We start from the raw sequence: 11,814 nt of genomic DNA on the forward strand, positions 1-11,814 counted from the left end.
AGATAACAGATATAAAAGATTGTGTTTTTTGAAAAATATTAAAGTCCATGTATGTGATATTTTGCTTTTATAAAGGGAATATAATAGCCTGCATTTTATTTCCAAGGAAAAGTATGTGGGTTTAAAGCTTAGGCAAGTAGAGACTTGATATCTTATATATCAATTTTCAATTTTGTACCTGCTAATTTATAGGACAGAATTTGAGTTAGTATTGAAAATTTTAATGAGTGTAATGCATTCCACTATTGTCATGTATTTAATAAATAAATATGAAAATTTAAGCTCTGCATTAATACTCATGATGTTTACATATGTAAAGGTGTCAATGACAAGTTCCAGAAAGGACCTAGACCTAACCAGTGGGGTTGTGAGAAGGAGGAGATTGTACATACTCCATTTAGCATTTATTGTTTGAACTTCTAGCTGTCCTGGTAATGTCTCAGATAAGACAAGGAAAGTTGTAATGTTCACCTGGGGTATGCAGAATTCTATCCGTTCGGAGGTGGAGTTAAAACACTTCTTTTTTCTACCATCCTCTCTCCTGTTTTTGTGCATGTTTTATAATATCCATAATATTTTCTTTTCTTGGAGCTTAAATAATAATTTAACTCTTGGCATGGAAATAGAAATGTGCAACTAGGATTCAGTTCATTTGTTTGTAATGGGGGAAAAACAACCTTGTAGCTTAAGTAATATAGAAATTATTTCTTTCTCTTTCCTGTAAAAGACACTGCCAGCAGCCCAAGGCAGGTATCAGAGCCCCACGGTTTAACAGGGTCTCTGCATCTATCTTTCTGTTCTCCCTCCCTTAGCAGTTAATTTCCATCTTCAAAGAGACCTTGTGGTCCCAAAAGGCTGCAGGAACTCCAGTCATCTTGCTTGTAGTTCAGGCAATGGGAAGGAACAAGAGAAGAGACCAGGCATACCCTCTCTTTACTTCTTTTTTCTTTACTTTAAAAAAATTGATAAACTTTGGTTTTTAGAATAGTAATTTTAGGTTCACAGCAAAATTGAGCAGAAAGCACAGAGTTCCTTTATGGCCTTCTCTCACCTGTATTTCAAATGAAAAACTTAGGTGAAATGACACCCAGCAGCTTCTGCCCACACCTCATTGGTCCAGATATGGGCAGTACCTGGCCAGAGCAGAGCTGGGAAGAGCAGTCTTAGCTGGGAGCTCTGCTGCCTGAGGCTAAACGGGTTAGTGATGAAGGTAGGCAAGGGAGATTGTTAAATAGGAAACCTAAAATCTCTATCGCACATAAGTCTTTAAACAAACGAAACAAGAGTCTTACTGGGAGCAGTGGCATGTGCCATGATCCCACTGAGCCCAGCAGTTTAGAGACCAGCCTGGGTAACATAGCAAGACTCACTTTAAAAAAATTATTTAAGTAAATCTCTCGTCACAGAGCCACTTGATGTAAGAGAATCTCTTTTTGGTTATTTAGAAATAGTTTGAGCCTCAGCTTTAAATGAGTGTGTTTTAAAAGTTGTTTTGTTGTTGTTGTTGTTGTTCATTAGCATTGAAATACACGATTTACTATGTGTAGTTATGAGTTCTTAAGGGCTTCATTTTAAACCCTGAAAATGATCATTTTAAATCATACTAAGAAATCATACAATTATATGAGATACATGGGAGGGGATATTTTATGCTAATTTGGAAGCACATTGTTTTATAATGTGATTTGACAGAATGCTTTATAGAATGGGTAAGCACAGTTTTTTAGTCTTAATTTTTTTTAAAAAAAAAAATAGAGTTCAAGAAAAGTTTCTTTTGGCACGTCCTAGATTCCAGCTATCATTTATTTTAGATGTGTTCCTTCAGTAAGGGCTTCAACTCGAATTGATTTCAAAAGGGGAACCATCCCAAGGGAAGCTTTGCTGTTCATTGCCTTCCTTCTAGAGCAGAGCTGGGGTCATGACTAATTCCATCACGCTCAGTGTGTTTTCTCTCTTCTCTCCAATTCTCCCCTCTCCAAAAGTGCCTACTCCTTCCACGTCACTGCAGACGGTCAGATGCAGCCTGTGCCCTTTCCCCCCGATGCCCTCATTGGACCTGGAATCCCCCGACACGCTCGCCAGATCAACACCCTCAACCATGGGGAGGTGGTGTGTGCAGTGACCATCAGCAACCCCACGAGGCACGTGTACACCGGCGGCAAGGGCTGTGTCAAGGTCTGGGACATCAGCCACCCTGGCAACAAGAGCCCTGTCTCTCAGCTTGACTGTCTGGTGAGTGAGCAGGAACTGGTGCACAAGGGTAATTTCTCCCCCGAGACTCAATAAGGAAATCGCTGTCCAGGCCTGGGTTTTATTCCCATTAGGAGGAAATGGAAGCCCCTTCTGTTTCCTGTGTTAGCTGCATAACCCCCCACCCCTCCCTTAAAAGTGAAGGTTTCATTTGTTGCTGTTGCTGTGGTTAGAGCCCAGTGTTGATGGATTTCTTTTTTAAAATATTTTACAGTGGTTTGCAGAAAGCTGTCCTTGTGTAGCTGTGTGTTATAGAGGGGGGTTTTCCAGTGAGTGCAAGAAAACACAGTGAGGCCTGGACTCTGATCCCTGCAATCCATTCCACTTTTAATTTCCCTACAGCCTTCAAATAAATATTGAATATAGTAAACATTGGATAATGTGGCATGAAAGCCATTCTGAACAGGGTCTGTGTTGTTAGGGAGAGCTGGAGAGCTGGTTTGGTTTCACTACCTTAAGTTCAGGAAAGGGCTGAGGGAGACCCTGCAGGGGATCAGGGTGTCAGTCAAACAGGAGCAATAGGAACATTTTTACAGGGCACATAAGCCAGCGTCTGAGGATGCCAGTTTGCATTTTTCTGGGACATAGACACTCTAGGACATATTCTGGTCTCTAAAGTGTAACCCTAGGATTTACAGACCTTATTTTTATACCATTGCCCTTACGCACACTGACAACTGGGCTGCCCTGCTTTGCCCATCCAGGATGATGTCAACCTGCCTTCCACCATCTCAGATGGCTCAGTTTACCCACTCCCTACCTGACTGGAAGAGTGTAAGCATTCCAGAGCCAGTGTTTCCAAAAAGCAGAGTGGCAGTGTTTTTGAGATACACAGACTTGGGGTAGTTATTACTGTGTTTTTTAAATCAAATAATGTAAAAATATCTCCTGTGGAGGGAGGAGGAGTGGGAACATTTAGGTTAATTTCAGGGCATGAAATTGACCAAATGATGTCACATGCATGCACATATATATCGCACTGAATTCCACTAGTATGTGTAATTATAATACACCAAGAAAATTTTTAAGACAAAGACCTCCTTTAATGAAACTTACACTTCAACATATCCTGTAGTAGTAGGAGTTATTCTCTTTTAAAGTTGGTGCTTAAAGTTTCTCTGATCTTTGAAAGACAGGCCACTTTTAAGCATATCCATTGGGATTCGAGTTGGAGGATAGCACATCCATTGAGGTTCTAGAGGTGGATCATATTAGGCCCTTTTTTATACATGTTGGGTTGATGGCATGGTGCCTTCTTGGACTGATTTCCTGGGCTTTTGGATTGAGGGGCTCACACATGGATAGCAAGCTATGTTACAATTAGAGAAAGCAGCTGTTACATTTTTAAGATCCTCTGACTAAGAAAGATATAGTTAAGAATAATGGAAACCAGAACATGCACAGTGGGTCTGCATTTTTTTCCAAACAGAGGGGAAGAGGTAAATGATTGATTGACCAGATTCAAAAGTGGTTTCTGGGTGTAGCAGTGCATGTAGACCTACCTTACCCACCTGGTTACTTTCAGGGCTTTCTGGGGCAGGGAGTCAGGAACAGTGATCTGACATCACACATGACTGAGCAAGCCTATGAATTTGTTTGGAAGGGGACAGTGGCAGTTGGGCCCTTATATTTACTATAGAAATGGGAGTCTGTGAAATGCCACTCTGAAGTCAAAACCCATGATAGCAGTTAGTGAACGCGGCACTGTTATGGCTTGGTAATGCATCATAGCAATTGAATTATGTTTATTTCACAGAATAGAGATAATTATATCCGTTCGTGTAAATTGCTCCCTGATGGCTGCACTCTCATTGTGGGAGGGGAAGCCAGCACTCTTTCCATTTGGGACCTGGCTGCTCCAACCCCTCGCATCAAGGCAGAGTTGACATCCTCGGCCCCAGCCTGCTATGCCCTGGCCATCAGCCCTGACTCCAAGGTCTGCTTCTCATGCTGCAGTGATGGCAACATCGCCGTGTGGGACCTGCACAACCAGACACTTGTGAGGTGAGCACCAGCGGTTTCCTCAGGGAGGAGTGGATGGCCCCAGGAGAAGGCCCCTCTGTGCCTCTGCTTCTCTGGCTGCCCCCAGGCAGCAGTCCATCTGTGAAGAGCCTACTGTGTGCCAGGTGTGGAGCTAGGTGCTCTGGGGAACTTTTGGTCCTGGTGCTATGCTGGACGATGACCAGGACTTCATCCTTTTCTTGTTCCTATTCTTCAGTGGGCATACAGAAGCCAAGTTTAGCTTTTGCCAAGGGGTGGTATAATAGCATAACATGAATTACATAGAAGCATGAAGGGCTCTCAGTTCTAGATGTTTTTGGCCTTGTCTAGAACCTTGTTTATGCAAACAGAAGTCAACTGATAAGATAACCAAAAAAAAAAGTCAACAAAAGGACATCAGAAAGGAAAAAAAGAGAGTCCATGAATTGAATCCACAAAATGGTTTTAAAATATCCATGTTTCTCAATAAGTAAATAAAAGACTCGTTTAGGGGTCGTTCCACTCAGGAGTGAACAGGGCTCTGCTTGCTTCCTGGAATCTGCCCTCCTCACCCTGGCAACTGCTGTGGCTCGGCTGCCCTGGCTGGTGCTCACACAGAAGCATTACGGGAAAGTCTTCTAAAAGCAAAGCACTAACAAAACATCAATGGTAGAAGTCCGGGTGTGCTTGGCTTTTTGCCACATTTTATCTGTGCTCAGAAACCATCTTGTTCATGCTGTGGTTTGAGGCCTGTGGCTCATTAGGCTGGCCCCCTCTAATGCTTTTGGTTGTGTGTGTGCACAGAAAAGGGATGACCCAGAGACATCATCGAAGCAGCGCACTCTTTCTTTAAACCTTCTTGTAGAAACCCAGTGTCACCAAGCCCAGCTTTGTCTCTGCATGCGAATGACATTTGTGACATAGTGCAGAGTGAGCAAAATGGACTTGTGGAGCTGGAGCCCAAAGCCCCTTTTAGCCTAGCTACAGTTACTTGGTTTAAATTTTTTTTTTCCTTCCTCCTTTTCTCCCTCCCTCCCAAATTCAAATTGTCAGCACTTTTCAGATATTAGCCCATTTAGTTCTCATAACATCTGCACTGCTATTCTCCACATTTTGTAGATGAAAAACCTGACGTACAGAGTTATTTGCCATGGGTCACACAGTCAGATATGGAAGAGCTGAAATTGGAGCCCAGACATCCTGCTCTCCTGTCTGTGCCCAGAACCCCTGCTCTGTGCTGGCTCTCTTGAAGTCAGTGCCTATTAGATGTAAGAGGGTAGGGCTCGACACATCTCTTTCTCAATTTGGACTGACTGCATGTGACTGCTGTGTGTGACAGGGCAATGAAGAATCTTTGTGCGCCTGTGACCCTGCACGTTCTGCCTTCTGGTCTGGTAGCTTGGGAGTAATGTGGAGATATTCTCTTGGAGGGTGGTAGGATGGAGGAACATCCACTGGGGGCTGTGAGTTGATAGAGAGTGATATTTAGGGTGAAGGATTAAACATTTGCTGAGTTGAAGAGATGAAAAGAAGTCAGACTGGAGGGAAGAGGGAATCCCTGAATTGCCAAAACAGTTTGAAGGAAAGAAACACAGGCAAGGCAGTGCCTGGGGGACTTGTAGGGGGGACTTGGAGGAGTACTGGCCTGGTTGGGATGCTATGCCTGGCTACAGTGGGGGAAAGATTTGGGGCATGTGGGAAAAGAGGTCCTGGGACAAGTGTAGACATTCAGAATAGCTTATAGAGGGTGAATTTTTTGAAATAATGGTTCTCGTCTTGGCTCAGGGCAACAGTGGTAATTTTTCCTTCCCTTATACTCTTTCAAATTCCAAGCTCATCTTAAAAGTTTGGACCTCTGAGTGGGTGCAGTAGCATACACCTGTAATCCCAGCAATTTGAGAAGCGGAGGCAAGAAGATTGGAAGTTCAAGGTCAGCCACAGCTACTTAGTGAGGCCCTGTCTCAAAATAAAAAGGACTGGGGATGTAGCTCACTGGTAGAATGCTCTTGGATTCAGTACTCAGTACCCCTCGCCCCCCGCCGCCCACCCCATCCCCCCAAAAAAAGAATTTGGAGCTCGGTGGGAATAATTAGGTTTGCATCCTAGAGGAAGAAAAGGCATGGAAACCTTCTTCTGAATGTCAGAATTCCCAAGCACTTCTTTGTCTGGTCTTACCAGGTTCTGAAGGTGGATCGTGATCTGTTCTGGCCACTTCTGCCAACTCCCTCTTAGCCTGCAGAACCAAGTCCCTGATAGTCACCATCATGGACCACCAGCCTTGGTGACCTCCCCATAGCCGGTCCCACCTGTTGCCTTGTATGCCACTTGTGCTCAGCAAATCCCTTTCCTAGTTGGTTTTGGTGGTGCTTTTTGAATGCTGTATGAGATTTTCCTGTCATGAAAAACCTTGTGCTCAGCTTGAAGACAAGGTCTTGCCAAAGTGTCCACCAATCTGCCTCCGTAATTATTTTGGTCTCTGCCCTGTGCCTCCAAGGTCAGGACGCCAGCATGACCCTTTGTTTCTGGGAGTCCAGATTTCCTAACACAGGGCTCTTTTTAATTCAGAAAGCAAGGTTGAGCAAACAGGTGATCTCATGGTTTGCTGGGAGGAAGGGCATTGCCATGTTTATTTGCTCACTGAATGAGAATACTTTTGTCCCAGTGCTTACAAGGTAGCCACTTTCCTGGATTCAAGTTTCACCACTGAAGTACAGTACCTTAATCTTTCCTTCAGGCATACACTTGAGATTTTGTGTTTGTCCTTTGTTTTCTTTTAACACTTAAACACTTTCCAGAGCTGGGAGGAGTTTTCTCCTCTAGACAGATTTCATCAAAGAAGACATAGTAGCATATTTGACTTCTGGGTAGCAACCTCCAATGGCAGTGCATTTGTTTAGCCCTTGGATTGTGAAAAAAGAAAATAAAATCTGCAGGTGCTGTTTCCTTTCCTCCTCAGGGGAAGGTTAGTTTGATCTTACACATCAGCAGACACTGACGAGATGACATACAGAGAGTCCAAAACTAACAACACAACAGTGTTTACCTTGAGCTCTGGCAGGAAATCATTATTCAATCTGGTTTGTTTTATCAGGCAATTCCAGGGCCACACAGACGGAGCCAGCTGTATTGATATATCTAACGATGGCACCAAGCTCTGGACGGGCGGTTTGGACAACACAGTCAGGTCCTGGGACCTGCGCGAGGGGCGGCAGCTGCAGCAGCATGACTTCACCTCACAGGTGACGACTGGCTTTCTCTTGCCCTGGAATCTCTGAGGTGGCCTGTGTGGGACATCCTTCCCACCCCAGGATGATGGCAGTAGGACAAACAGATCGGGGTTAAATCTGAGAGAACTGATTCAAATAAACTAACAAAAACCCCCTGAAACTCCTCAAGTGGCTTCTAAAATCCTGTGGAACTGCTTTATTTCCAGATGTGTTTGTTTAGGGAATTCATACAGTGAAGACTCTATCCAGCTCTGCTGGTGTGTGGTACCTATTCTTACCATCTAATGTGGAGTGAGAGATGATTATTTGATTCTCATTTAAATAGAGCTTGAAGAATATTCAGGGTAGGGAAAGTCACAACAGCTCTGAAAGTTCATTCATTTGCGCTGCATCAAGGAGCCTTAAAAAGTGTAGTAGGCCAGGCACAGTGGCACATGCCTGTAATTCCGGCAACTCAGGAACCTGAGGAAGGAGAATCTCAAGTTCAAGGCCAGCTGGCAACTTAGTAAAACCTTGTCCTCGAATAAAAAAGGCTGGAGAGATGTAGCTGAGTGGTTAAGTGCCCATTGGTTCAATCCCCAGTACTTAAAAAAAAAAAAAAAAAAAAAAAATGCAGCATTATCTCAGTGGATGCCCATCTTATTACTTATCCTATGAAAAATGGACTCATGGCCAGCTAGATTTATAGAGTTTTGAAATAATATAAAAATGGCAGCTTTGTGGATTGTGGAAAGTAGTTTTTTGAGTGTCTGGCTCTAGAATTGTTTTGGGTTAAGAGTGTGCTTGCCATTTTAAGTGCTTTCTGCTGGTAGAATTGTTCTTTTGATCATTACTTGGCACTTTCAGACCCTTTTTTGGCATTAAAATAATGCAGCCCAGAAAAATAGGACTCCTAACACATTTTATGTTTCTATTAACATTTTGTTGATTTTTTTTCATAATCTTCCCTTTGGTACCCTTTCCTTATATCCTAATAAGTAGGATATTATTTTTGGCTTCTCCTTTTTTAAAATTTAAGATTATGGAAATTTTCAAATTTATACAAATATATAAAGTGTTCAAATGTATCTGAAAATACAGAGTACTGTTTGTAGATGCTTATCCTTCAGCTTTGGTGGTTATCAGTTCATGGCCAGTCTTGTCACTCTGTCATCCTCACCCCAAGCACAGTAAATTCTAGATGTCATTTTATCCCTGAGTATTTCCGTCAGTGACTCTAAAAAGATAGGGATGGCTTTAAAACACACAAACAGATGCCACTATTATTAAGAATAATTCCTCAATTTCATCACGTACGAGGGAAGTGTTCAAAGTTTTCCAGCTGTTCCATGAAGGTTTTTGACACTTGGTTCGTCTGGGCTGGGTCTCTTGTCCTTGTCCACTTTCCCACAGTCTGGATTTGGCTGATCCCCTCTCGTCCTTACTCCTGCTCCCCCCACCCGCCTTTCTGGTTGCCTTTTCACTTCCTAAGTTTATTGAGCAAAATAATCAGTGACCCTGTTCTGCTTCTTACAGATCTTCTCCCTGGGATACTGCCCAACTGGGGAGTGGCTAGCTGTGGGCATGGAGAGCAGCAACGTGGAAGTGCTGCATGTGAACAAGCCTGACAAGTACCAGCTGCATCTCCACGAGAGCTGTGTGCTGTCCCTCAAATTTGCTTATTGTGGTGAGTTCCACTGAAAGGAAACTGGAGGTCATTGATGGCCTAAATGGAAAATACTTCTAAAAAAAAATCTGGTTAGAGATCCTATCTGGAAAAAATGTTGTTCTCCGAGCAGCTGGATGCAATAATTCTATTGTTTTAATATGTTCCTCCAAGCATGGTAATGTCTGTTTCAGTCTGTTTTGCTAATTTGAGAAAAGTCAGCAGGAGATGAAATTGCCTAATACAAGGTTTGGACACATACTTGTTTTGAGTGGGGGTGTGGGGCAATTGTTACCACTCTGCATGCAGAAGGGCAGGCAGGAATCTTTAGAAGAATCGGTCAGGAACAGTGGAAGTCATTGTGAACTGGCCAAGATGAGGAACCCAGGGTTAAAAAGGGGGGGATTTTTAGCTATACCTTCATTCTTCCATGTTACAGCGAGGAGAAAAGTTCATGTGGAGACTGTACTTGTGCTCTGGGTGGATAGGTGAAAGGATAAAGGGATTAGTTAGCTGACATTCATTGAGCACAATCTAAATGCTGTATAACATGACTGACATTTTACAAAAGTTCAACATTTGGGGCAGGGTGTTAGGCAGTATTGGGAGTGGAACCCAGGGTCTCATGACTGCTGAGACTCATACCCAGATCTGGTTTTTTTTTTTGGAAAGAGAGAGAGAGAGAGAATTTTAATATTTATTTTTTAGTTTTCGGTGGACACAACATCTTTGTTTGTATGTGGTGCTGAGGATCGAACCTGGGCCGCACGCATGCCAGGCGAGAGCGCTACCGCTTGAGGCACATCCCCAGCCCCCAGATCTGTTTTATTTTAAATTTTGAGACACGGTTTTGCTGAGTTGCTTGGGGCCTTATTGAGTGGTTGAGGCTGGTCTTGAATTTGCAATCTCCTGCCTCGGCCTTCCAGGTCACTAGGATTATAGAAGTGTGCCACTATGCCCTATTAAATTCAATATTTAATTCTTTGCAATCCCATTTAGTCATGAGGAAACTGTCCAAAGTGAAACAACTTCACTGATTCAATATTTGAGGGACTACTATGTGTTGAATATGGTCGTACAAGTCGTATCCAGTGACTAATGAGGTTGTCACCCCTCTTCTACTGGGATCATACAGATAATTCACTGGGGAGCCCAGATTTAAAACCTCTACTCAGGTCATAGACCAGTTCTTTGGATATGATTATTCATGCAATAGCAGTGCTCTGTTTGATTAAGTTCAAGGTGCCAACACTATCATAGGAATTTTAATTTTTGTTAAAAACTACGTGTTTTTTGTTAATTCTAGGTAAGTGGTTTGTGAGTACTGGAAAAGATAACCTCCTCAATGCTTGGCGAACCCCCTATGGAGCCAGTATATTCCAGGTATGTAAAAACTCCTTACCTAGTAGAATGGCAATTCGACAACAGCGTCACCTGTGAAACCAGAAGTGAAGGAACCATGGAGGGAGCAGGGCCCCTTTGTACCCAAGTTCCACATTAAACACTTGCCCATTGTTTTTCTCTTCCAGTCCAAAGAGTCCTCGTCAGTGCTCAGCTGTGACATCTCTGTGGATGATAAATACATAGTCACTGGCTCAGGGGATAAGAAGGCCACAGTCTATGAAGTCATCTACTGAAAACATGTGATTTAACGTTTATAGTTGAATTGGGCCAAAATGTTTTGAATTTGTAGAAATAGAAAAGTTGTAACTTTTAAAGAAAACACACACACACACACAGACCTGTTTCCAAACCTTGACACAAAACTACTTTGAGTCTACAAAGAGGAGGCAACGACTCCGTCAACAGAAGGTCGCCTACCTAGACCAAATGGAGCACCTCGACCACCTGGACAGAGGGGCCAAGGGCGTAGGACTGAGGAACGGAATCTGCCAACCTGAGCTGCAGCCGGTTCTCGTCTCGCTGGAGGATCTGTCGCCCACACCTGGCCTGAGAGAGATTTCCTTCCTGTCCTTGCACCTCACCTTGCGTTCCGTCCTTTGTAGAGCAGTGGTGTCTCCAATGAACTTGTTTCCTGGTTTTGCATCTTGTGAAATGTTTTTTTGTATTTTTGTTGAAGGTTAAACATTTGTATAAATTGTAAATATATTTGGTTTAATACAGTAAAGCCTTTAGTACCAATAAGTGGTTCTCCTTCTCCTTCTTTACTGTTGTTAATCAAAGCTTTGGGATCATCCACGTGGGTTTGATAAGTAGAGTCCATACATTTGTAGAAGAAGTTTGAAAATGTGTTTCTTTCTTCGTGCATTTGGTTGTGGACTCCTGCTCGTGAAAACAGAACCCATCAAACGCTTCTGACTTTCCGGAAACTCGAGTAAGAATCTCGAGCAACTGAAGGTATATTAATGGCAGTTTAATTTAGGAAACTACAGTTACTTACTCTTCAAGAGTCTTTTTTGTTTGTTGTTATGAAACTCTTGTGCTTCAAGGTCACAAATTAAGGTCTACTTTTTCCTGGTGATTCATTGGACGGCAGAATATCTCTTTTCTCTGGAAAGTTCCATCTTTTTAAATCTCCATTTTATGTCTTCAAAAGCTTCACATTTCAAAAAATGTTAGGTGACTTGGGTTTTATATTATAATTTATGCTGCTCAGAGAGCTCATTTCCCCGTAAGAGAAAGGTGGAATGCTGACCTGCTTCAATTTCATTAATACTTATTTTAATCTATTATATAATTTACTTAATCCAG

At 42.8% G+C, this 11,814-nt stretch overlaps 1 protein-coding gene across 4 annotated transcripts in view; it reads left to right on the forward strand.

Moving 5' to 3' along the window:
- The window catches only part of LOC113200928 (TLE family member 1, transcriptional corepressor), a 92,079-nt gene extending 80,849 nt beyond the window's left edge, over positions 1-11,230 (forward strand). For all 4 annotated transcript variants that reach the window (XM_026414530.2, XM_026414531.2, XM_026414532.2 and 1 more), the window contains exons 15-20: positions 1,983-2,232; positions 4,007-4,254; positions 7,322-7,469; positions 8,973-9,123; positions 10,409-10,485; positions 10,632-11,230. In XM_026414530.2, the coding sequence (XP_026270315.2) occupies positions 1,983-2,232; positions 4,007-4,254; positions 7,322-7,469; positions 8,973-9,123; positions 10,409-10,485; positions 10,632-10,739 (982 nt within the window). In that variant the 3' untranslated portion in view covers positions 10,740-11,230. The remainder of the gene's footprint in view (positions 1-1,982; positions 2,233-4,006; positions 4,255-7,321; positions 7,470-8,972; positions 9,124-10,408; positions 10,486-10,631) is intronic.
- Positions 11,231-11,814: the final 584 nt, after the last annotated feature.

Source organism: Urocitellus parryii, chromosome 4 (genome assembly GCF_045843805.1).
Source record: "Urocitellus parryii isolate mUroPar1 chromosome 4, mUroPar1.hap1, whole genome shotgun sequence".
In the NCBI taxonomy this organism is placed as follows: domain Eukaryota; kingdom Metazoa; phylum Chordata; class Mammalia; order Rodentia; family Sciuridae; genus Urocitellus; species Urocitellus parryii.